The 26,655-nt window shown below is 38.9% G+C and overlaps 1 protein-coding gene across 1 annotated transcript in view; it reads left to right on the top strand.

Annotated features, from left to right (window-relative positions):
- The window catches only part of CNTNAP2 (contactin associated protein 2), a 1,050,597-nt gene extending 1,024,803 nt beyond the window's left edge, over positions 1 to 25,794 (top strand). Inside the window, exons 22-24 of the mRNA XM_062510213.1 lie at positions 9,873 to 10,103; positions 24,503 to 24,574; positions 25,595 to 25,794. Coding sequence (XP_062366197.1) covers positions 9,873 to 10,103; positions 24,503 to 24,574; positions 25,595 to 25,794 — 503 coding nt within the window. The remainder of the gene's footprint in view (positions 1 to 9,872; positions 10,104 to 24,502; positions 24,575 to 25,594) is intronic.
- The last annotated feature ends 861 nt before the right edge of the window (positions 25,795 to 26,655 follow it).

The raw sequence follows: 26,655 nt of genomic DNA, 5'->3' as shown, positions 1-26,655 counted from the left end.
CACAATATAACTAAATGCACTGGACTTTGGCCAAGACACATTACATTTGACTACAGGCTGCAAAAAATGTATTTGATTATTTATTTACTTTCTGGCCTGAAAAGAATTTTGTAAGTTATGTTGCAGCCAGCTTCCATAAGACATATGAGAACATTTAGACAAATTATATGAATAAAACTGCATATTTCTTTTGCATAGTAATGCAAAATGTACATGTTTTATATCCTTCACTAAGGGTTATGAAGGATGCTGTCAAGGTTTTTTCTCATGAGCATAAATTAGAATGGACTAATAAATCCTGCAGCAATGTAGCAGCTATTTTTGATGATGTTATGTGTGTAATAACTCTTTTTTTCATAGTGTTATCTATGACAAAATTATTTAGTTACTTTGTCAGTCATTGAAAATTGTTGTTCGTATTTTTTTTAAGAAATTTTACCTGTATAATTTTTTCTCCTCCCCCATCATCCACTTCCTCTCACTCTGTTTAGAGCCTGCCTACAGAAAAAAAAAGCAGATTAAACATTTTAATTCTTTGTTGTCAGTGAAACACCTGGTGGTGGTTCTTCTGCTGCCCTCAACCCATGATCTGATTGCTCTTGCTTCATGTCAAAAGGATAGAGGATGGGATAGAATAAGAAAATGTTTCTTGAAGCAAACTGTCATACTTCTTATTCAGTTTTGCCTTGAGAACTGCTGATTTCTGCTTCTTGGTGGGTTACACCCATGTGTGCTGAGCGCTTTGCTTCTCGATCAAAAGATTTCTATCAGCTCTCAGGAGAGTTTTCAGCCAAGGTATGCGGTGCAGCCTGAGTGAACAATATCAGTGTTCTGTCAGCTCAGGTCATCATCTGGGTGAATGGCCTTTCTTCTTAACTCTCCCTACATTTGGGACTCCTCCTTTAAACAACAGCCTGAGCTTTTGCCTCTGATGCCCAAGAAGAATGATTAGTGCTCTAGAGGAAAATAGAAAGCTACAGAAATTTATGAAATGACTGTATTAGGTCTCACAGTTGGTTATAAAGGGTAACGTACAGAGAGGTAACTCCTTCCACAAAACCAGTGGGAATTTTGGTCCTATTGGCACAGAGTTAATTGTTTGCTCCCATTGAGATTCTGGCCCCAGCTGAACACTTCACAGCAGCCACTCTTGAGTGGGAACATTTGAAAACATCTGCCAAATTCAGGACTTTCATCCGATATCTGCATTCTGGGTATAGTTCATTGGCAACAAAGTAGAGAGTGTTTCTTCTCTTTTGCTCAGACTTCACATTGTTTTATTACCTTGGGAGAACTTTATTTTCTCTCTATGTAAATGTGCCATGCAATCTTGTGTGTCCATTATTCACTTTCCCAAGTCATGAGACATTTGAAGTGTGTCTAAAAGAAAACTTTCATTTTATTTTCATATTTGAAAGCAATGCCCATATCTTTTTTACTTAGGTCTCAAAACGCATTGAAAAAGATCTCAACTACAGAGTCGGGAGAATTTCTGTGTTCTGCTAAGAGGGAGAGGACAGAGTTTGGTCTGAATATGTGAGGTGGCTCAATAAAAGTCATACAGCAAGTCAGTAGCAAAATGTGGAAAAATTACTTGTTTCCATGGAAAAAGGATGTTTAGTTTTCCTCTTGGCCTTACTTTTGTGGCGTTTATAATGCAATTACTAAGAACGTTGCAGCATCAGTTAATTCTTTTTTTGTTAAAAAGCAAGGTGAATTTCTTAATGATAACTTTTGTTGGCTAACACGACATTTTAAAATTGAAGAATTCAGGAAATCATATATCCAATATAAAATCTTGAAACATTCAGTAATTATATCATCAGTATGAAAGAGCAGGGGGAAAAAATTCCAGTTTGTTCTCAAACTCTTTACATTTGTGGCAATGTGAAAACAGGCTGCTGTCAAATAACATCTCCATTTCATAGCATTCTTCACAATGCCTTTTTTGACAGAGGAGCTGCAGTCCAGCACTAATCTTTATTATTCCTGCAATAATGGGACTCTGTATTTCATGTCAGTGATTTACTATCTCTATTATAGCATGACCTGAAAGCAGTAGCTCCTCCGCCAGGGACCAGGGTTTGGAAGTGTTCCAGGGCTGCAGCTTCCAGGCCAGCTCAGATTCTCTAATCCTGTGTATTTTTCACCCAGTTCAATCATTTTAGCTTGTGCAGAAAGTATCAGAAATGTTTCATAAAGGACTGGCCTGACTTCGGGCACTTCTAATAAAGCTGCTAGTGCAACTAAAATGTGCACTGAGCTGTTATAGTCTTCATAAGTAATTTTCCTCTTGCTTGTACCATAGGGGAAAAGGCCATTTCCTGAGTGTCAGACAGCACATGAAAGCACCATGCATATGCTGTGCAAAATTGTTGGTTGGTGCTGCTGGTTTAATGTTAAATCCTTCAGTTTCTGTCGCAGTGCTTCATAGACCATAAATAGCATCTTCTCTCTGTTTCAGTGCATTGTCAGTGACATCGCCAGTCTAGCTATAGACCATCTAAACAAAATTATTCCATGCAAGCTACAATATCTTATGAAAGGAAGAGTTAGAACAAGTAACATAAATTCACAAAGAAAAAGTTAAAATAGCCACAGAAGGATCATGTCACAGGATAGGGCCATACTGTGAGTGGCACCTTAGGGCTCTGGAAAGCAATCGCTTGTAGGCATATCTGGAGGCATCTGACTTCAGAGTCTGATCATGACTGCAGGATGAAGGGAACAGATGAGTTTCTTATATAAGACACATGCCAGAAGAGGGAGCGACAGGATGACTTTCCCAACACGCGGGGGGGGCGGGCCTGAAGGCCATCCACAGCTTTACTGTATTAACTTGATGGGAAGGGAAAAAGTGGGGTGGCACTGGATACCACCTGCCCTTGTGAACAAAAAGAAAAATGCTTCTGATGCTCAGCATTTTAATTGTTCTATAAAGAGCACTTGGTAGCCACTTGCACTTAGGTCTTGTGAAGCTCAGATGCCCATTTTCAGGGGCTGCTCACCCTTTTGTGACCCAGCATCTGTTGAGCATGTTCTCCATAAATGAGCATTTTGTTTCACTGGTACAAGTGTCCAGAAAGAAGCATGCACTAGCTCACTTTTTGAGTAATGGATGAAGTAGAGTCCCTATTGTTTTATATTTAGTTTGTATCACTTACTGAATTTACTTCAGAGACCGAAATTAAAAGCCAGGGAAGTTTGAGGGCCATGATGACTCTTTACAGTAGCTTGGTTCAGTCCCCATGCATGTCTTGAGGTTTTACACTAAGTACAGCTCATTAAATGTAGATCTGAGAGTTTAGTTTCTTTACTTTGTACTGGAAGTATTTAGCATGTCTAAAAATCACACGTTATCTACATAGTTAAGTGGTATTAGCATATTTTTGGATTTTTTATATAGAAATTGCTGTTCTTAGGACAGAGGAGATATAAACAGCCAGATAGCAAATGGATGATCCCTCTTCACACTGGAGGATATTCACCCAAAGACTGAGGCAGTGTGTCAGAATGTCATTTTCCCATTCCCTGCTGTTATCCCTCTTTTGGATGTGTAGCAACTGCTCCTGACATAGGCTTTCTAGTCCCATGGCTTTGGTCTAGCAGGTATTTGCTACCCCATATAGATTTTCCCGATGACTAGGATCCAAACTAATTAATTTATTCTCTTGGGTTTTTTACACCATGCTAGTTCTCAAGTATTGGCATGTGCTATGGTTTGATGTTGCACTGAATGGCTCATCTAGGCTTCAAATAAGTGAAACTGATTTAGTAATCTCTGTGGACTGTGAATTCTTGAAATCAATAGCTCCCTTTCAGCAGAGTTTAAACTGCTTTCTATTATGTGGAGCCTGATGCCATAACAGAGAGATGCTTCAGATGCTGATTGAGCTGCTCTTTGAGCAGTGGGTGACATAACAAGGTACCTTTCTGAGTACAGGGGACAAGGGGGCACATGGTACTTTATTTCTAGGAGAAAATCTATTGCTAAGGTTGACCCAAAAGCAATTAGTGTTCATTTAATTGAATTGGTGAATTCACCTATGTAGTCTATTAAAATATTATACAGTTTAGGCTCAATTTAGTACCTCTAGTGGAAGGGCTGTAGAGATTGATAATAGATTACCTTTTGTCTACCCACTGAGTGGATGCTTGATCTTAAGTGAAATAGCAGAGCAGCCTGCTAGTTCAGCCAGAAGTACTACCATATGGCAAAACTGAACTTCTCCCATCACTGATGTGGCTCCTTGCTTTCCAAAATCATTAAGCTCTTATATTTCTAAGCATAAATGGGCACATATAAATTAGTCATTGTCTTAAATCTAAACAGCTAGATTTTTCACCATTTTCAAAACCCAAATGATGTCTTGTGTAAATTGTGTAAGAAGTAATCTTCATAGCAAATTGAATTGAAAGAGGCTTTGGTTATGTTTCTGAGACTTTATTTTGTTTAAAAAGTATCTTCTGTCAAGACCAAAGTCACACCAGCATACAGAGCTTTATTTCTCCCTACCACCCTATGTGACACTTTGGGCAGAGCTTTCCCACTACCAACAAAGAAAGAGCTAGATGGCTGTCACATTTACGGAGAGCCTTAATGAACCAGAATAGGTACCCTCTTATGCCCTGTTTCTACTTTGAAGGGCTTGGGGTTATGAAAACCCCAAGGGAATTCATAAGAGGATATTTATTGCATACATTGTAGTACATACCCACAAAGTGTACTTCAAGTTCTGTTACATTTCCTTCCTAATGGAACATAATTTACTATATGTCTTGATCTCTGTATGACAGGAACACTGCTCAAGGTTCGAAATTTATTATAACTTTCTGTATTGATATACATTTGAGACCCCATAAAAAAAAAAAAAGCACAAATCAGCTACATAGCAAGAAGGTATTGAGCAAAGATACTCACCACATATATTTAATAAAAGCATGTGTTGTAGGGTTACTTCCCTCATGGCTGGTTCTCTGTCCTCTGTCACTTTCCAAGGCCACAGTCCAAGGCCATCTTTCCAAATGTAGCACGACAATAATGCTTTGGCATACTACTGTGCTTTACTGAGCAGCTCTGTGCTGCAGAGCCTTGTGTATAAGTGAAACATTCTAGGATCCTCGCACAGGGAACTTTACATAAAAAGAAAGCTGTTCTTCATCTGTTCAAAACCTGCTCAGAGCTATTGGACCAAACACATCATCTTTGTTTTCTGCTACATCACACTGTCGTTTTTTTTTTCTTGTCTTTCTAAGTGATGCTACAAGAATGTATAAAAAATAGATGGTAGAACTAAGTGGAGCCAGACCTCTCCAGCAGTGCAGTAACTTCTTGTGCTATTAGAAGCTCTGTGGCCCTTTGAGCTAATCTATAAATCTTTTAATGGTAAATATAGGAAGTAGAAAAAGGAGAGAAGGTAAATAAAATGTGTATTTGGCAGCATGTCTACTTCTACAAGTAGTTTATCAGATGCATGCTGACTAAGTCAATTTGGGTAATAATCTGAATAATATTATATAATCTATAACATATGACATAACATAATGTATAGTACTGTCTAGGCAGAAGCCACAACTTTGCACCTACCAGTAGTGTAGTAAGGACAAAAAGGCTTAAAAAACAGATAAGCTAATTGCACTGACTAGTATTGCTGTGTGCTATTTATACATTTGTCACTTAAGCACTGGTCCAGCCACATTTTTTTTCCTCAATATAGCTTATTTTTGCTTATTTTCTTCTAGATTCATAAAATAATCAATTTCAGCAAGTTGGGTAGTCATTAATGGTGCCCTGTGTCACAGATGAGATAAGTTTAGATGGTTAGAGCTGGGTGATAATAATGCCAAGGTTGCAGGTTGGTGGGCCATTCACTTAAGAGTTATAGTCGGTGATCCTTGTGAGTCTCTTTCACCTCAGAATATTCTGTGATTCTGTGAAATATGATTGTAAATAGATATTGTTTACATATTTTCATCTAGTGGATAAAGAACTTCTTTATTAGTGGCACATAATTTTCAAGAGAGAAATAATACTATTTTCATTGCTATGCAGCATGTTCCTCCCACAACCATGAGAAATAAGTGCTGAAATCAAGATGAGTAACTGAGGATTAAATTCCTCTATCTTTTTACTGTTAAAGAAATAGCAAAACACAAGTAATTGATGTTAAAGATATCTTCATTAAATGATAACACACAAGACATGGGGCAACATCTGTGAGGTTCTTGGCATACTGTATGCCAGTTATATAGATTTTTGAAATGTTTAAAAATCAGTTGCATAGTATTGTGCGAATGCTTAGTGTTACGAATTTGTACACTGCAATGCATCTGTTCTAGAATGGGTTCTCCTGACTGGTCTTGTGTAACTGGGGCCTTCTCAAGTCAGGAGGTTGTGTGGTCAAGGCAGAAAATGGTTAAAACTAGTTGAAGTTTAAAAAGGGCCTATAAGTGACTTTTTTGCAGTCTTTCATTACAGAAATACCTGAGGGTAAGTTGCCAGTAGATTGTTGCATCAGATCTGAAAGTAATAATATAAATGTTGCTACTGGATAATGGTAATCTGTATGGTATATTTATATGACTTTGAACCAGTTTATGCCCTGAAAATTGGAACAATGCGAAGTAGTTGCATTGTACCTTTCCTTTTTTTTTGAGTAATGTCATTGTAATAATCTTTTGATTTTTCTTTCCTCTTTGTTACAGGGAGAAAATTCAATTTTAGTCATGACAACATAGTCATATTTCATTTTGCAATCACTGCACTCCCCAGGAATTGGTTTATTAGGCTCAAATGCTCAGGGAAACAAAGTGTAATGGCCTAACATCAGAGGGTATTGGTGTGCTGAGCCCCAAGGTACATGCAGGGACAGGAACATGTTCACAGTCATGGAAGCTGATCTATATTGTTTTAGCACTGATGAGATGCAAGCTGGAAGGAAATTTGCATTTTCACAGCCATCACTTGTGGAATGTTTTAAACAAAAAATGTGGGTCTTTAGAAAGATGCCTTATTAGGTTGGGGTTTTTTGTTTGTTTTTTTTTTTTAATTCTTTCCATATCTAGTATCCATCATTTATGGAGTTAGAGAAGCGTGGCACTGAAGTTGCTAAATTAGAACAGTCATATTCATGGGTCTTTGTTCTTGTCAGTCAGGACTGTGAGTGGAAAGCTATTATCTTCTGCATAAAGTTCCACAGAACAGCTAAATGTGAGTGAAATCACTAAACTGTTAGCAACACTGGTTATGGTGTTTGAAGAGTCTTGTAATTTTTTCTTAGATTATAAGGATTATTTTAAAAATGTAGTTCTTCACTGAACATGCCACGAATATTTTATGGAAGCAAGGGAGAGTGAATGTTGCAGTCAGAAAGGAACCTCATTTGAGTGACGTAGTCTGCAGGCAGCATTCAAATGCATGAACTGGCTTTTGTACAGCTTTGTAACTATGGAAAATTTATTTGTATGTGCGAGGTTTTTTTTACTTACTAGCAAATTTTTGAAGGCAATATTGCTAATGCTAATTTAAAAAAAAATATTTTTTTGAAGGAGAGCTGGATGTGACTAATACAATTATTGTCAGTATTTAAGCTAGTCCTTCTCTGAGTCCTGAGGATATATCCACTTTGTCAGAGATGACAATCACTGCTCCCTGCCAGCTTGTGAAACGTGGCTGTAGCATTAATACAGGCTGTATAAGCACTAGCAAAGTGAAGACACTCTCAGGTGAGAAAGAGAACAGAAAATGCAAGGACTAGAAAATCCATTCCTGTGTAATGGATTGTATAATGATCTAATGCAAGTAATTTTCAGATTATCTGTCTTTGTTGTGTGCCCTTATGCTAGGTATGAGGGGGACTAAAATGTTATCTTTATCATTCTAACATGATTGCAAAGACAGAAAGGTTAGTTTAGTTCTGTGTGAAAACCATGAAGTTGTTTTAGTCATACTCCAGATTTGACCCAATTCTAGCAGTTTTCTCACACTACATGCTTAAAGTGTAAACTCCAAAAATAAAATGGTTTGTCTGATTTGGTTTGTCTGATTTGTAGCCCTGAAACTCCATGTACGTATCCCTGATGCCAAGCCCTCAGTACACTTAGTAATATAGCACTGCCATATATATCATCCTAGTTTTTAGGGACACTAAACAGCTCAGACCTCATATAATTGTTCCTGGTTTGGTTAGAACTGAACACTGACATTTCCAAAAGGTTAATAATGCATTTTTCTAATAATTTTAGTTGTTTTTTTTTCTTTTTTTTATAGCAAAATTCAAACCCAGATGTCTTTTGGTTCCCAGTTTAACCAGTTCAGGAACTCTTAAAATAAAACCCTTTCCCACTGATGCCTGGAAAGGCTGACCTGGAATAGAGACTAGGCAAAGCAAAAGGAATAAAATAGGTATTTATAAAAAGGATTCTTCCTCTTCACACCTTTTCTTTCCCACTTCTGTTTTCCTTCCTTTCTTTTTTATGACATAATCTTGTAATTTACAGGCATTTTTTTTCTACAAAAAGCAAATTTTCCAACACTTATCATTGTTTCTATCTGAAAAGATTCCCTTTAAATAACATGGTGATTTGAATAACATGATGCTGGTCCCTCTTTTCTATCCCCTCTGTCCCTCTGCTTCTTTGCTCAGCTCAGTATGACTTTTTTCACTGACTTCAAGGGCCAGGTATTAATCTAATGACTCAGGGAAAGACAGTTGGAAGCATCCCGGTGCCTCTGGAGCAATAGTGCCTGGTACAGCCCAAACACGATGCTTCCATGTTTCCTTTTCATTCACTCTGTGCTGCCACAGAAGAAAAGAAGCCAAATTCCCCACTGTTATGTAAATATTATATTAGACACTGCAGTGAGTCTTTGAAATGTTAATACCCCTGTAATACAGACAGCTGACAGAGAGGGACAGTTTTGATTTGGTTGTGACTCAGGCTGTTCCAACAGGTCCTGGCAGAATTCAAAAAGCTGGGAGAAGATACCAGTTTCCTGAGTAGTAGGGGCATTTTATGTTATTTTGGGGTCATCTCAGCTGGTGTTTTAGAAGGGAGAAAGCTACCTGGGGGGCAACTTGGAGAGACAACAGCTGTTTAGAGAGTGGTAGCAGAGCCCTGTGTTCAGCTCATGGATGCCAGCTGCCAGCTTATCTGTCAGCCCACAGCAGCAAAGTGACTGGCAGCAGGCTCTTAGCTCCCTCAGCCTTCAGCAGGGCTGGATGAGATCCTGCCACCTCTCAGCACTGCACAGAATAAAGGACAGAGACTGGAGATGGACGGTTTTCCACCTCAGGCCACAGGGACATGTGGCCTGCTAGTGAAGGGAAGCTTGGCTCCCTGGTGAAGGAATCATCTCTGGTCTCCTGATGAAGGCAGACTTGGTCTCCCAATGAGGAGACAGGAGAGGGACAGGAGTGACCACAGGTCGTCTCAGCCTCCTCAGGAGAACTGAGAGGGAAATAGGCCAGAGCTAAAGAAGGGGCATGTCTTGCAGCAGCATCTTCAGCTTGGAGGAGAGACCCTGGCCAAGACTGTTCTTCTACCTTCTGCCTTCTCTTCCAATATTCTCAGAAAATATACTTTTTCCTGGCCTTTTGTTCTTTGATGACTCCTTCACTGACTCCTTCAGGCTAGCCTTTGATTTTAATGATAGCATAGCTGTGAAACTGAGTCATGTTAAGGCCTGAAGGTTTCCAGCTTTAATCTGTAAGGAAATGTAAAGAAACCCGTCAGGGTCTGAGACAATCTCAGTCTCCTTCAGACAGGGACTTGGGAACTGAGCTCTGGGAATCAGTGTGTTCAGACCAACTGTGCTTTCCAAAGCAATTAATTGTTTTGATTAATTTTTTTCCCTCTTCAAATTCCCATAGAAATTGGGAAGATTGACCAAGATATATATAAATACAACACCCCAGGATTCACTGGCTGCCTATCAAGAGTCCAGTTCAACCAGATTGCTCCACTCAAAGCAGCTCTGAGACCTACCAACACCTCCTCTCACGTCCACATCCAAGGAGAACTGGTGGAATCCAACTGCGGAGCATCTCCGCTCACCATCCCACCAATGTCGGCCGCCACTGACCCCTGGCACTTAGACTCAGGTAAGGTGGCGTTCAGTTCATATTCACTCAGTGGAGCAGTTCAGAGAAGAAAGCTGTAAAGAAAAGCAAAACTGAGAGTTAAGTGATTGATAGGTGACTGTAGGGCTATAATCATGGTAGGAAGTGCAAAACTGAAATGACAGCAAAACTGAAATTTGCCACCACTTTTAAGTGCAGTTACAGAGGGGTTTATTTTGCTTTGGTTTTTATTGGGTTTTTTTTTTTGCTTTTTTGTTTGTTTTTTTTTCTAATATTCTGCTTTCTTTTTCTTTTCTGTAAGTCTTAGGCTATTTAAATGTTGAGTTTTGACCTAACTGATGTGATAGCACTTTCTCTGTAGTCAGCAAAAACCTTCAACTACATATAAATAAGGTACAGTAGTGTTTCTTATGCTGTATTTCCAATAAGTGAGTATATTGCAGTCAACTTCATACAAAAAAAAAAAAAAGTAAATCTAATTTTAGGCATAAATGCATTTATGTAAAGTGCTGATTTGTTTTCTGAAGTGTCTACTTTCCATAGGCTGTGTTTAATAGAAAATCCCATTAGTCATGGTGGCATTCATCTTGTGCTAAAAATGCTGGAAGCCAGAACAATTTGCAGATTCCAGCAATCTTACTCTGCTTTGTGACTGACAGTCCCTGAAAATATACATTGAGGCTAACTTTAGAGGCTTTTTCCTGTCTTCTTCTTCTTGAGTATCAGAGCGCCTTTAGATTTATAGGCTCAGATGTATGTTGATGCCTCCATTGCATTTTGTCCTCATTCTGATTTCAATTGTAGAGTGTAAATTAGAACGTGTCCCAGAAAATTTGTTGTTAGAAGTGGTATAAAATTAAAATGCTAGAGGAAAAACTTGATCCATAGTGATTTTGATAATGATTAGTCTTTGAGTTTGGGGATGCATCCATATGTCAGTTTTTATACGAGAGGAGGCACGTATATATGTCATTCTCAGAACTACATGTCAAGGTCGTACCTTTGAGGTTTGTATTTTTGTGGGTGGGTGGTTGGTTGGTTCATTTGGTTTGTTGTTGTTGTTTAGGGCTTTTTAACTTGCAGCGTCAAAGACCTCCTTGCAGCATTTCCTTTCATCTTTTCTTTGGCAGAGAAGTAGGACAGCTGTTTCTAAGGAGAGACAGAGCTCCTCGTAGAGCTGCGGGTCCCAAACATTAATTCAAGCAGTATCATTCTTTAAAACCTATCATTCCCTCCATGCTGCCTTGTCATGCCACTGTAAGGTTACAGTATGTCTCTTCCCCACTTACAACATGCAATTTTCTACCTGAATTTTTTCATCATAAATTAATAGTCCCGTTCTTCTCTGAAATTATTAGACTTGATTGTACCTGAAGGTTATGATCTGTATTCCTCTTTCTATACAAACACATTTTCTGAAGGATTTCTCAGTGGCTCATGTCTTTAAAAAGTGTGCCATAAACTTCTTGAGGATGTGCTGCTGCTGTGAATCATGTGCATCTAATGGGCTTTGGTTGGTAATTTTTGTCAGTTACTTTTCTTTCCACTTAATTTCAGTGCAATCTAGAAAAGACTACGGTAAGATTTACTCAGGATATTTGCACTGTTCCTAATAGCTCTTGCAGTTCAGAGAAAGAGATCCTGTTTGTCCTTGACACATGCTATTATGCTTGACCTTGTGTTGGCTCAATCTCATTTTGTAAACTTTGTTGACCTGACAGATTACAATTTACACTTTTTCTTCTGGAGAAATTGTAGTACTTGGACACAGCGACAACCTCAAGGATGTCAGGGAACATGTACCATGCTAGTAGGTTGGCTCAAGCTGTCAGTTAACTTCTGCCAGTAAAAATAAATTTCATTGCCATAGTCAGAGTTAACTGTTGCAAGTAATGGGCAGACAGAGCTCAAGACACCCACCTTCATTTTTGTTAATTATTAGCTTTAGTAAGACTGGGAGCCAGGAATCCCTCCTCTTGTCCTTGCCAGTGATCCACAGGTGTAGAGGGAAGAGATCATATTGCTTCAAAGATTTCTAGTGAGGGACTGCTGTATACCAAAGAAAGCAGCAATGTCAGGTGAGTTATGGTAGAAATAAAATTCGCAGCAAAGGAGTAATGTTTCTCTGTTTCAGGAGTAAAATTATGTTCAGGTGTTGGTGAGCAATGTCTAACTTCTACTGTAGGTGGCATTCACATGGTACAAAGAAGAGGTATCTCAGCAGTTCATTTACCGATATCAGTAAGAACAACTGTGTCTTTGTGAAAGTATCAGGGGTGGTATGACACAGATAGTTCAGTCACAGGAAAAATATATTCGGTAGTCTGTGTAACCTTGAGTCATCAAAGTCATAGTCTGTCAGTCATCAAAGTGATCTAAATGAAGATGCTTGGGTTTAGTGTCCCTTTGCATTAGTATATTGCCAGTTTTTACTGAGGATTTTTTTGTGTTTCCCAAACCCTACACAAGACTTTCCAACACAAATCCTGTTGAGAGAGAAAATGGAGGAATCAGCGGTTTGTCATTGGCTCCAGAACTGGAATAGTCTCAGTTCTCTCAGTGTAAATTAACTTCTTTACTAAACTGGCTGAAGGGACAGACAAAAAGTGGCTTTGAAATTCACAGAAGCACTTGTAGTGATGTTAAAGCAAAAGCCACATTTTGCCATAAAGAAATGGTTGCAAATATCACGGCTTTGAAAGCAGCAATTACTATATGCAGCATTTCTCATTTCAAACATGTTTTTAACTGTAATTTTTAGTGTTATGTTACCTATTTAAGTTTTAGTAGCTCTTAACAAAACATGAGAGCTGAGGATGGATGTTTCATAGTGAAAATAAAAAAGTCAGGAAAAAATTTGTGGGAAGTATCATATGGTTTAAATTTCATTCAGTGACATACTCTGAACTCATCCTGATTCATATTTTGAGTGAAGTGTAGGTTTTTAGCTTTGTTTCTCAAATATTGTGGAATTAAACTTTGAGGATTGAAAAATGTTATAGGAGGTGATCAAAGTGTCTAAATAGAACAGATACACCAGATGACAAAGGAAATGATCCTTTCACCTGGATGGCAGTGCTGGGTCAGACTTTGCAAATAATTGCTGGAAGTTAAGCAGGTTCTGCCTGATGGGTGACCTACATGAGATGTTTTCTTTAAACTCTTCTGTGTAGTTACTGAATGAACGTCTCCTGCAAAACATTTTGGATGCCCTAACAGAGAGGCTAATGAGAAAATCATAATGACATGCATCAGTCATTTGGCAGTTTATCTTTAAAAAATATTTCAGGGATTTATCAATAAAGAAGCCCTGTTGATCTTCTGCCCAGACAAATGAGGTGTACAGCTTGTCAATTCACTGTCTTTCAGTTTCTTTTAGCCTTGAATACACATATTTCACATTTACGGTATTAGGTCTTTTTAAATTCCTTTGTTATTGTGGAAGTCCCACTTCCCTCCCTCCCCTGGCTGGCATTTTGCCATGCTCATGGGACATTATCTTAAACCATGATCTTGTTCAGCTTGTGAATATTCTCACAATGCAGTCTTTTCCTGTTGCTATGGTGATCCTTTCTTGGTGATGATGAAGCACAGGAATTCAACAAGTCATTCTTTTCTGTAACGTGACTTTCTGGCAATTTAAAAGAAAAAGGTCAATAATGACATCCAAGCCGATCATCCATATAGTTCACTTCCTGTGTTTTCCTTCTATCGGTATTATGTCAGTCCATGTCAGACAATCCAATTTGCCTTGGTTACAACAATAGGAGTGTAGAAAAGAGGCCAAAAAGACCCTGATCAATGAACATAGTATTTAAAAATTGCATGTTCTGCCTTTACATATTGTCCAAACCATCAAATTACCTGACTGGCATGCAATTCAAAACAGGAGTTTTAATTTCCATAGCCTTTAACTGTATTGGTGTACATTTAAGTATCTATTACTGCTGCATAGGTTAGCAAAAAGCTAATCACAAGGGGTTTTTAATATCTCTCAGTTCAAATTAGCTAAGATATAGGTGAATAATAACTGACACCTTGCTCATTGCAGGGAAGCAAACAAAAGCCCAAACATTATTTTTTTTTGTAGCAAAAAAAAATTCAATATCCAAAATGCCTTGTAGTTAAAATTAGAAGTTGCATATTACTGTAGTGACATTGCTCCGTATGTGCATGCTTTTACCTAAGGTTCTGCCAATTACTAATGAAATTTTACCTCCAAATTTTTCTTATTTATATAAAAAAGAAAGGATAAAAGAAACCTGTTACATGGATGTACCTCTCGGTTTTAGGTAAAATGTGCTCCAGCTTGCCAAACCACCCAATCTTTAATTTAGTAAAAGCAAGAGATCCAGAAAGGCAGGGTATACACAATAGTTGGCAAACTGTGCTTTAGGAGCTCTAAGGTGTCATAGCGCTCTCTAGCTGCAAGATGCGTTTACTCTGAGTATGAATAGAATGGAGTCTAGAGTATTTAACATGGGATTTAGTTAAAACTATATTAGCTTCAACGTATTACAAATTAAATGGAATGGGGTTAAATGCTACATTTGCAACATTCTTTGAGGGGCCTGACTTTTTTCTGACTGTATATGTTTAAATCTTAAATGCTCTTTATTTTTTTTTATTAGTTGAAAGGTGTTGCCTTTTACAAATCAACAGCTTACGTTGAAACATATATTAAGCATGTCTGGCAAAATCATGTACCACTGTCATCAAGGTTAAAACAGCTGTTTGCAGGATTCACTCTCTTTTTGTTACGAATTCATTCCTCTTCCTTTAACAAGTGAGGGCAGGGGAGGGGAGCAACAGCACTGAGCAGTAGCCATACATCCAAGTTCACCTATTTGGTCAGCTAATTTCTTTGTCAAGTGAAAGAGAGCAGTCAATTATTGCACTAATAGAAAATGTCACTCATGTTACTGAAGGTCACCTTCCAGATTCAGAAGCCATCGGTTGTGTTGCATCTCACCCCCTGACCACTGGTACCACATCTCAGAGAGCAGAGCAGCAGCACCTCAGGAGGAGCTGGGTCAGATGTGTGCTGGTATAGATGTGGCTAGGAAGATGGGAAATAGCTTTTGCACTTGTCAAGGTCTTGTTGCAAGTGGGAAGGAAGAATCAAAGGCATTACTTGCCAGTGGGGGACAATACAGCCCTCAACGTGGTCTTAAGTCACAAACATATGAACAAAACACTGTTCTCCTGGCCACAGATATTGAAAGACTCCTGTACACATCAGTGAATCCAAGAGCATGAGCATTAAGTGATAAGCATTAAGTAATCCATGAGCATGAGCAGTGGTGCAATATGGCATAATGCTCATTCTCTTTTTTAGGGGGTGACAGGAGAGCCAGGTCACTTCCCTAGGCTTCTTGCAAGGGCATGCAAGTCCAGGCAGGAGGCAGAGGAGCTGCAGCACTTTTGTTCATGATGCTGCCTTACACATCTAAATTTGATCTCACAGTGTTAGCAAAATTAGAAATAGATATGAAGGCATTTGCTAGAATAATATGATGGTCGTCCTATTTTCAAGCATAGCAAACCTGTACTGCAATCAGAGAATGATGCCAGATTCTCTCTTCAGGGCTACTGATTACTCAAGGTGGTTGGTTTGGTTTTTATAATTAACATAGCATATAAACATTGAGAGGCTGCTTGTCTGCCAGTAAGGTAGCTTAATATTTATACTTTCTATACAAGAGACTGAAGATGCACTTGCAACCTGCCCTGTGGGTCAACAGGTTCTTCCACTGCCAGTCTGGTTCACTTTTGTGATTGTTTACTCTATTGAGAGCAGCCAGTGTTCACCCCGCCATGCTCCCAATATAAATATTGTCTCAGAAGTCCATGGCCTTGACCTGAGATGTTTTCAAACAAGCAGGTAGCATTTTTTATCAGACAGTCAGGAGGGATTAAGTATAGCAGAAACTCATAGCTCAGTTTCTAAGCACCAAGTGTTTCTTGCACACAAGAGGGTAAATGGTAAACATTTAAATGGAGGAGTTTCTATTTTTCTCCTGCCCATCAAACATTTAACTAGGAAGAGCATCTGTCTGAAATTTGGCACAATCAGTGTTTCATCTTTAAAGGGTTTAATTATGGTGCCTGAATTACTGCAAATCTCTCTATTGATTTGAAATAAAAACCCCTCCCCCAGTCTCATTTAGCTCCTTCACAGAATTATGCACAGCATTCTGTTAACTTCAAGATTATATAATTTCTGTGTGAGATTTCTGACACTGTCTAGTGTATCAGACTGTTGGCAGACTGCCAAGCTTGTAAATTCTTCTGGCACTCATTGACAGACCAGTATTGTAGCTATTTCATTAGCAGTGACTTGAATATTAATGATGCCACCTCATGTCAATAGAAGGTGCTAATACTAAAAAGAGAGTCTGTTCCATGCTCTGCAAATACTTTTTTTATTTTTTTTTTTTTTTTTTACACAAGTACTAATCTAAACCAGCAACATGGAAATGGCATAAATTAGGGGGGAAATGGAGTAGGGAAGGAAGCATTTAGATACCTGAGCCCTTCGTGTGACTGCTTTTTTTCCTTTCCTCAGGCAGAAATGCACTTACTTCCTGTGTAAGAGATTATTCTAGGTTACAGTTAGGTCATTATAGCTATTAAAGGGTTTTTTAAGTTAGAACTCTCCAATCTGATCCACTTCTTATCCCAAATCCAAGCCTTTTTTTTTTTCTTTCCTTTTTTGTAGCTGTCATGAGTTTACAGGTTTGTTTGGTGTTCTGGGTTACTGGGGGGGGATTTTATTCCGTTTTTTTGGAGGGGAGAGGGAGGGAGGGGAGGAGTGTTTCTTTCACATACTCCCTTTGGGTCCATTATCAGTGATTAGCTATATACAGCCAGGCTTTGACCAGCATTAACTCCACTGTTCCTTTGAGAGCACCAAAGAACTTCATCTTCTGCATTAATTATAAAAGGAAGTATTTATGTATGTTCCATAACAGGTGAAATGTAATCACTGCTCATAAAATTTGTATGGAAGTGATAGCTTAGGCCAGCATGACTCTTGTCTGGAATCATAGTGAGACTCATAATGAGATGTTCCTACCAGGAATAAAAAGATAGATGAGTTTAGCTCTTTGATGGATGAGGGTGCTCTAATGTGCTGCAAATCAATTGGAAATCTGGCAGAATAAATGTTCAAAATACTAATTCTGAGATCCAGCTTGCTGAAGTTCAGCTGCAGATAAACAAAAATCAAAAAGTGATGCTAAATATCTGTTCTCATTTTTAAATGAATTAAATTCTGTAGTTTCCAAGTACCAGATACGAGTATTATAAAGTGTCTTGCCTTACCACTACTTTGTGCAATTACTTGCTTGTGTGCGAAAGAAGGTGTGAAACGATCATAAAAAGGGGGGAGCAAGGGAGAATCACCTAACCTATCCCAACAGACAGTGCAGGAATGTTTTTCCTGTTTTGTATTACAGCCAGGACTGAATAGTTTGAGCTGCAAGGATGGGTCTCCTAATGAGGTACAAGTTTTTTAGTCCCTTTGCTAGGAAGATTGCCTTTCAAGACCAAAAAAAAAGGATATTGCACAACTCTCTTGGTGTAAGCCATTGATAAAACTCCATTTCCTCCTCTTCTTAGGAGTATGGACAGCAAAGCTCACCTGCAGAAGGAAATTAAAGGGCTGGTAACACAGCAATTCTCAAATGGCTACTTGACTGATTGGGTTGTCTGCTGTCTAGTGTTGAGGGTCTGTTTTGTCCCAGTTCATTGACCATGGGGCTTTCACTTCATTTTCTCCTGACCTGCCATTGTTCATTGTTAGCATTTCCATTGTTCATTCTAAAATTCATGCTTTTTTTTACAGTAACATCTAACAACACTTTTCTTCCAACTTATTTTCCCACTGTCCCACACATTTACATGCAGAAGGGTGTTCAGAGGATAATGTTTCTATTAAGCCATCATTTAAGAGGATTTTTAAATTTATACTCATTTTGTATTGGAATAAAAAGACAGGATTAGACAGCCTTCACACTAAAAATGTAAACCCACAGGTTTTGTGGTTTTTGTTATCTCTATGCATGCCTGTCTCTCAGCAGAATTCACTAGAAGCTGACATAAAAACCACTTGAGATTCAATTAAAAGTTCTTGGGGAAAATAAAATGAAACTTTTCAAAATATTTTTGATCTAACAGAACATACCTGACAAAACTTACTTTAAGTAATTGGTCCAAATAGCTTAACTATTAATGCACTGGAGGATTTTTTATCATTTACATAAGGGTTTTTTCTTCTCTGTCTCCCCCCAGTCAAGATGGTTATAAAAGATTGAAGAAATTAGTGAATTTTGTTCCAACGTGGAGATTTTAATGCTCCAAATAATTACCATTATTGGCAACAGAAAGAAGAAGATGACATTTTTAAAATTAAAAGCCCCAGTTTTCTCTCTAAGCTGCACGTCTGTTCTGGTAGTTACAGAATTGCTAAGTGGGTGTATTTTTTCCAGTATCCTGTAACTTGTGCCAAAAGAATTTATTAAATCTGTGAATATGAAGATTTCTACTTCCATAAAGTCAGGAAAGTGGGTCATAATAGGGATATATATATAACCCTCTAATACTACACTTGAGGCATCACTAAAAATTCAAGGAATGATTGACCCCACATAGTATGCTAGAACAAACCTGACCCTTTTACAAACAACATGGTTAATAATGTATTTTAAATATTTTGTGGGGGGTAAGTGTGGGGTTGGTTTTTCTTAAACTTGGAGGTGTTTCACATTAAAAATTGCTTCAGCCAAATTCTTGGTTCTATACTTAACCTGAGATTAGTAGGACTTCAAGTAAAGTCTGTTAACAGAGTTTAATGTTGAACAGTTCTCCCTCAGAATCTGCTGTCAAATGACTAGAAAAGCAGGAGTAGGGGTAGTTTTCCTCTACTCTGAGTTTTCAGCTTAGAGAAGTAGGGAAAAATAGATGTATTAATTAAAAAAATTAAAATATATGAACTTTGAATATAAAGTAAGACATGTAAAAATGTACATTAAAAGTGACAGGTTTTTTTAATACTGCTTCAGATTTTTTTCTTTTGCTGAATTGCTGCAATTTACATGTCATGGGAGCTCTTCACAGAGCCAAACTCAGGACGAGAGAAGTGGGTGGGATGGGCATGGGTAGTGGAATGAATACAAAAGGGTAGTATAAGGGTTGTAATGGCATTGTTTACTCCTTCTCCATCATTTCTGTGCATGTGTTTATAGACTTTCACTTGTGATCTAGTCACTTCAGGAAGGGGAATGTGGCTGTGACTGCACAGTAATTTCTACTATCAAAACTCAAGCAACTAGATTCTATACTTAGAGTCTGTAATAAGGAGAGCTCTGTAATTCCAAACCACACAGTACAGTCTCACCTGACCAGTAGAGTTGGCATAATTTACAGAATACCACCAGAGAGCTTGCTTTTATCTTTCTCTGTGCTGTGGACCTATGGAGAGCCAGATTAGTAAATGGATCTAGTGTCCAATACTCTCTCATGATCTTAGCATCTAAGTGAGCATTTTCTTTCATTGCAAAGTAAATTCTTGGATGCGTGGCTGCAAAATAGAAGGAAGGAGTTGTAGTTCACATATTTTCTTTTATTTTGTTATCTTACTGTTCTACTTGTAATTAGTGCCTTGATTAATGAGGGTTGTGTATACCTTGTGATCACCAGATCCAGTGGTTCTGGTTGCTTCTCCAGATCATATTTATGTGAAAACTCAAATGGTTTTAATAATGGATGAACACCTCTCAAAACTGCAGATATCTGTAAAGATGAAAGGCCAAAGAAGTCTTGCAGCACATTAGATATAGTCTGAACAAACTTGCTTTCACTTTTCACATTTCATTGATTGTTTTAGAACTGTGATAAATCTCATACATCCTTTTTTGGAGCAAATCTTGACTGTATCTTCCTTTGTAGTGTGGTATATTTTAACCAAGACTTGCCCACTCAGTAAAAAAGTTCAGTTAAAAAAATTGACATATATATAAGTAACCGATCTTACATTATTAATATATAAGTAATGCCTCTTAAAACATTAATTTTAAATTTAATTTTAAACTCCTGCTAATGTATCTCAAAACAAAATTTGTCTTTTCACTGTGTATTTCTTGATACTGCTCTTTTTTTCTGAAAATCCCCACCCCTCTTTGGTTTTGGTTTCCCCTTGCCTTTACTGAACAGCCTTTTGCTCATTTCTCTGCCCACACTCACCTTCTGGACTACTTTACCAGGGTAATTTTATAATCTCAATTCTGTGAATTTGTGAAAGGCTTTTATGTGGGATCCATTGTAAAACATTTTCCCTCTGAAAATGGCCAATGCAAAATCATGCCTGTTGTAATGAAGCAGAATTAATTTACTCAGCTAAACCAAGCACATCTGTCATCTTTAACATCTAATCCTAATTGTCCTTTGTTTATCCAGCCCTATCTTCCCTCTCCATTCATTGAGGGCTGCTGTTTTGCATCTGGCTGTGGCAATGACCATGCTAGGAATGCTGAAGGATGGTAGGTCTCCTACTGCATTTTTGTGGTCATCTAAAGCTTCAGATGTCATTAAAATGATGGCCAGAATATGGAATTTGCCTGCAGTCAGTCTTTAATCATCCTTTTAGGTGCTGCAAAGTTTCTTTTGCAATATTTACCCTAAGTCTAATAAAAGAAAGTTGAAAAGTACAGAACATACATACAGACTCTGTAGATTTACTCTGTGGTTATTGAAACTATGGCCTTGTAAACAGCAGCCCATGAAAGAAAGAGAAAGCAAAGTGTACTGTGTCCTTTTACATAAGTTAGCTTCAGGGTTGTGGTGTCTGAAGCAAACCTGATGACCTGCTGTGGAAAGACAGGATGCGCAGAACAGCATCAGCCAGCTTGGATCCTGGAAGGGAACCCCATGAAGTGATGTTGTTGTAAGCCACAGATGAGCTTAGCATTTCCTGATACAGGGCAATCTGTCCCTGCACTAGCTGCCAGTTTTTGGAAAAGGTCTTGGGTGTGCCATGACAGCAAACTGATGGCTCTGTGCCACAGCTGCAGGGGATTTCAGGCAGCTTGCAGGACATTTCTTGAGTCAATATTTAACTTTTCAGAATAGATTTTCTGTTTTCCAGGGTAGATTAAAAAGCTCTTTTGCTGCATTCTTCATGTTTTGAATCACATACATGAGACCCTAGGTACTTGGAGAAACCTAGAGAAGATTAATTTTAGGAATTACTCTTTACAGCCTATGAACAGCACTTTACATAGTCTTCTGTGCTTTCACCAAGAGGATCAGTATTACTGCTGTCCTTTTGTCAGTATGCTTGAACATGCTATTGCCTCTTTTAGTTTCTGAATTTCAGCAGCAATGGAAGAAAAACTCATGTTAGTTGTCTTTTTTGCAAAGTTGCTTAATATTGCCAAGCAATGTGACTGTAGTAAGGTCAGAGAGAAATCCCTATGTGTTTGAATTATGTAACTCCTGTCTGATATAGCTGCACTTGGTACCCATTACAGAAAATACTCTGTTAAGCTCATCTTGGAGGGTCAAGGACTGTACCCTCATATGTTCTTTTCTGCTTAATTGCTGTGGCAGGAATTGCCCTTTTGTTGTTCTTAGACCTCTGATCTGTAGCTATTTCTGATCTTTTGAGAAGCTACTGAGGAATTTCAAGGGAAGTTCCCATTAAAAAAGAAAATTAATTCGTTGTTTTCTTTCTCCTTTATCTATCTACACTTCAAGTAAAATAAAGTATAGATAGTTTTGCAGGAAAATATATTCTATAACCCCATATTTGGATGAGATTTTAGATACAATTTTTCAGTCAAAAAAAACCCATAATACAAGCAGTTCTCTTGGTGGCACAAGAATAATAGAACAGCAGTTCATGAATTATGGTGATAATATCTACCAACACTCCTGCAAGGGCCTTAAAAAAAAGATTCATGAAAGCCTAAGCTCCATTTGTTCTCTGCAGCACACTTGGTTCTCCAGCAGCTGCAGCAGGGCACAATTTTGCCAGTCTGATGGTGAGCTCTTGCTGAAATACAGTGTCCCCTGCTCCAAGATACATGTTCCTGTGTCCTTTTTGTCAGAGGTGAGAGTCTCGGAGTCACGAGTGCTTGTTGATCCAATGGACAGCTCCTCCTAACTGTGTAAGATGATGGGGTACAATGGAGAGCAGCTGTGGTGGAGGCATTGGGTCCAGTCCTAGCAATAGCTCTCAGACAAGATCAAGGATAGAGCTCCTACATCATGTCCTTCCTTATGCTGCAGTGTGCTTCAGTGCCTGTTGAATATCACAGGCTGGGGTCTTTCTGCCAGGAATCCCATGTGGCATACCCAGCGTGATGGGGCATCTTGAGAAGGATGATACTGCCATGGAACAGCAGCTTTCCTCTTACTTCACACTTCATTGGTGCCATTGTCCTTGAAATAACCTTTTTAAAGAAGATAAATTATCATATTCAATTGTAAGGGAAGGAGGAACTGTGACCATTGTAGATTTTCAGATATCTTGTGTGAGGACATAGGAGACCAAATCTCAAGCAAGTGGCAAATGCTAGGACTTAACTGTGGTGCTGCTCAGATGACAAGGGGCCTCCTTTTGTGTTAAAATGAGAGAGGAATTGTGATTTGGCAAACTGATGCTTTCCCCACAGAGTTATAAGGTTTTAGGATTTTCCATGAGATACAGGGAGGGCAGGTTTAATAGTAGGATTTCCCACTGCCAGCCCTTCCCTTTTAGCACTGCAAGGGTATGTTTATGGATCCTATTCCAAAATGTCTTCATTAATGGTCCTGGCAAAGTTCTTTGGAGCAAAATCCACTGATACGGAACTAGGTATTTCTTTATCTTTTGCAATTTATAGCTTGATTCATTTCAGAGGGGTGCAAAAGAAGGTATTCAGAAGCCAGAGTGCCAACAAATGTCAAAGGCAGAAGTGCTGCTGGCAAAAAACTGCTGGTCAGGTCCCATCCACTGAGCTCTGAGAAGCTCTCTCCTGTTTGTCCCCCAGGCAGCCAGCCAAAAACTAGCTGCTGAACACACAGCTGGTTTAACTCTCTCCCTGAGTAGGCACACAGAGGGCTACTCTTGCCCCAAATCTCTTTTCAGGCCATGTGGCAAGCTGAAACCGTTCATTCTTTTGTGCAACTGCTTTATAATACAAAAGGAACTTTATTATGGATTTTACTCCATGCTGACAGAAAGACAGTTGAACTCCCTCAGCCAGTTTTTGGTATACTGAATGCATCACTGGTCCGTAAAGGCAACTGATTATTTTCATAGAGCATCAGCTAATCCATCAAGCAAGGAAAATATAGTGGGGTTTTAAATGCTGCCTTAAGAAGCATATCCTTGGTTATTTTAACTTTCTCCAGTTAACACTCTTTTAACAACGTTTTCTCTATGTCAAAATCAATGCCATGGTCCAGGGACAAAGAAGGAAATGGTTGCAACTACTCACCCAGCTCCCTGGGCTGTCCTAGCCATTGCAGTGTCTAGTTGCTATGTCTGACTATAAAGAAAATGTTGATAATAAGTTTAATTGATGAGATTGCCTTTGAAAAACCTCTGTAATATTTTCTGAAGGTTAAAACCAAAGCTGCCATCCAAATCCATCCAACTCTGCTGCAAGGAGTCTCTCCTCTTCAGGTTGCTGGCAAATGAACACTAGCACATCTGCCTGTGTTTCCTCTCCTTACTGTGTGCTGGAGGCTCTCCTCATCCACAGCCTCCCGTGCCTGCCATGCCTCAGCTTCTCCAACTCGCAGACTTGCTCCTCAGCTCCAAAGCAGCTCCAGCAGTGGCTCAGGTGGCATGCTGGGCTTTCTCCCAGAGTGGCAAAAGTTCTGGCATGTGCTCTGTGGGGTAGCTGCTCTGTGGCTCTGACCAAGAGAACTTGCAGTTTGTCTCTTGCCTTGGACTGTGGAGCAGCAAAAGGGATTCAAGTTTTCCTTTCGAGGAGCTTGAAATTGCACCCAATGGTGGTCACAAAATCCTGGAAGCTTCTGAAGCTTTTAATGGGTAGCAGTAACAAATGCAAAAATCTCTGTAATAATAAGTATGATCACACACTTTTTAGAGAGAGGGGTTTGTTCAGTTTTGTGCTATTTTACCGCTTAAAACTTGCTGACTTTATATTAGTGAAGGACAAAATGTCTTTCTGTACCAACAGCATCTCCTTTATTTTAATTTTGTTTTTGTTATGAGGAGGAAGCAAGTAGTTCTGAGGGATTAGATAATACTGAAGATCTTTTCGGTTTTATTCATCTATAGATAAATTTCTAGTGACCACAGGTTTTTTCCTTTAAGTTGTATCTGAGGATCTTGGATGTATTTCTGAACTTCTACACAAGCTTCACTGCTTTTACAACATGAATCTTTAATTCTCTATTTACAGCAAGTGCTGATTTTCCATACAATGGTCAAGCTATAGGAGATGGAGTTAACAGAAACTCAGCTATTATTGGAGGTAAGAAAATTGTCTACTTTTCCAAGATACCTTGCACTATGTCTGTGTTTGAGAAGAATTGCAGTTGGTAATTAGGCTGTATGTTTCCATATCCAGGTTTAGGTTTCTTGCTTTAGTCTTGGTTTGCTGTGTAATTTTGCCTTTCTAATTTAGATTTTTATTATTAGTTATAACTTTTCCTTATTCTTTGAAACTTCACAGTACTGGAAGGATAACACTACATTCCTCAGAAAAATTCAGGTCACACTTCAGTGGCCTCAGTTCACCTGCCCAATGCATCAGTTTATGTAAATTGGCATAACATAACTCCATCTGATAACAAGATTTTTTTTTACCTGAAAATGTTATAACATCTTCATCCTGGAAGATTCTTTTGCCTGTAGAGAAGGTCCTAAACAGGAACAATGTTGTTTTATCAAATTGTTGTATCAGATACTTATGCCTAAGAGGATAATATTCACAAGACTTCTCTGTAACAGGGTTGAACCCAAAATAGACCATTGCAGGGAGAGCAATTAAGGCTAGAACTGATGATAAAGCAGGAACATCTGCAATTATGTGGAGCCAGTGCTTAGTGGATGGTGTGAGGCAGCAGTGAATCAAGCCAATTTTCAAGGACACATAGAGGAGCTATGATAGGTCTTTACAGCCATTGACTAGAAAATTAACATTAGAGATTCTACCTTCAAAGAGCTGCCCACACATCACCAATACACCCCACTGTTCTGGAAGTGCTCAGCACCCTCTGCCTCATGGTCAGCAAAGCTTAGGTCTCTAAATAGGTATTAATGTTGAAGTTTTTACCTACAGGATGAGAGGCACCAGCAGACTTCATGGAGCTGCATTTTGTATATAGTGACAACTATATATAAATATTAGACTAGTGGAAACCAAGCAACTGTGTTGCCCTCCTGCCTGAGTAGCTTCAACTCAGCCCAGAGGAGTTTTGGGATCCTTTCTTTGTGTTAAAGTCTGTAGCTGGTCTCACCAGGGGTATCTTTTCTTTTCTCCTGTGTGCAGGTGTCATTGCAGTGGTGATCTTCACCATCCTCTGCACCTTGGTTTTCCTGATCCGCTACATGTTCCGCCACAAGGGAACCTACCACACCAACGAGGCCAAAGGGGCAGAGTCAGCCGAGAGCGCCGATGCTGCCATCATGAACAATGACCCCAACTTCACAGAGACCATAGACGAGAGCAAGAAGGAATGGCTTATCTAAACCCATGGGGATGGGGCCTGGGGTGGGATATGAGCTGGGCCAGGGTGGGATTGGGATGACTTTTGCAGTGCAGAGAGAACTCTCTGTATCGGACACTTGAGCACACATAGGATGAAAAGATCAGCACAACTGGAGGAGCAAGTGACAGGAAAATACCACTGAGACTGGAGAAAAAAAAAAACCTCAAGTGTTTAAGAAAAAATACTTTTTAATATTTATTCACAGCAAATTGCCCCTTCTGTATCCCAACAACTACAACAAAGAGCAGTTTTGCAGCTTCAGCATTGGTTACAATTTTCAGTAATACCTGTCTATTTCTGTGTGTGTTTAGAGATGTTCTGGATACCTGTGATAAGAAACAGGGATGGTTTTTTATATTTTTAAAAACTGTTTAAAATGTGGGTGGTTCTGTCCTGAGAATAAGTGGAAGCCCTTTCATCCTGGCATTGTGTTCCTTCCTGGCTGGCCACTTCCCTGCAGACTGCCATCAGCCCCACAGCTGGACCACATCACTGTTTATTTTGGTGACATTGATCCAGGGGTTCAGGCTGGGGATGGGATAGGGGGTGAGGGCTAATGCAAATCTTAGTCAGCAGTTTCTCAACATTTCATCAGCCCATGTCAGCCCTGGCAGGACCCATCTTCTTGACCCAGGCACTTCACTGATTGTGTGCAATTCTCATCAACAATGTAAAAATACTCTTATTACAACAACTACTGGTATTACTAAAGAGAATTATCATAAAGCACAGGAGGCTTTAAAGGTTTTTTGTATTATTTTGTTGGTCTCTGAGGGAGGATGACGCTGTGTGAATCTGTAGATCTAGTCTGCTCCTGTGTCTGCTTTGGCACCAGGTCACC

The sequence above is a fragment of the Cinclus cinclus genome, chromosome 1 (assembly GCF_963662255.1).
Source record: "Cinclus cinclus chromosome 1, bCinCin1.1, whole genome shotgun sequence".
In the NCBI taxonomy this organism is placed as follows: Eukaryota; Metazoa; Chordata; class Aves; order Passeriformes; family Cinclidae; genus Cinclus; species Cinclus cinclus.
The sequence above is the reverse complement of the archived record's forward strand: the minus strand, read 5'-3'. Positions and strand labels throughout refer to the sequence as shown.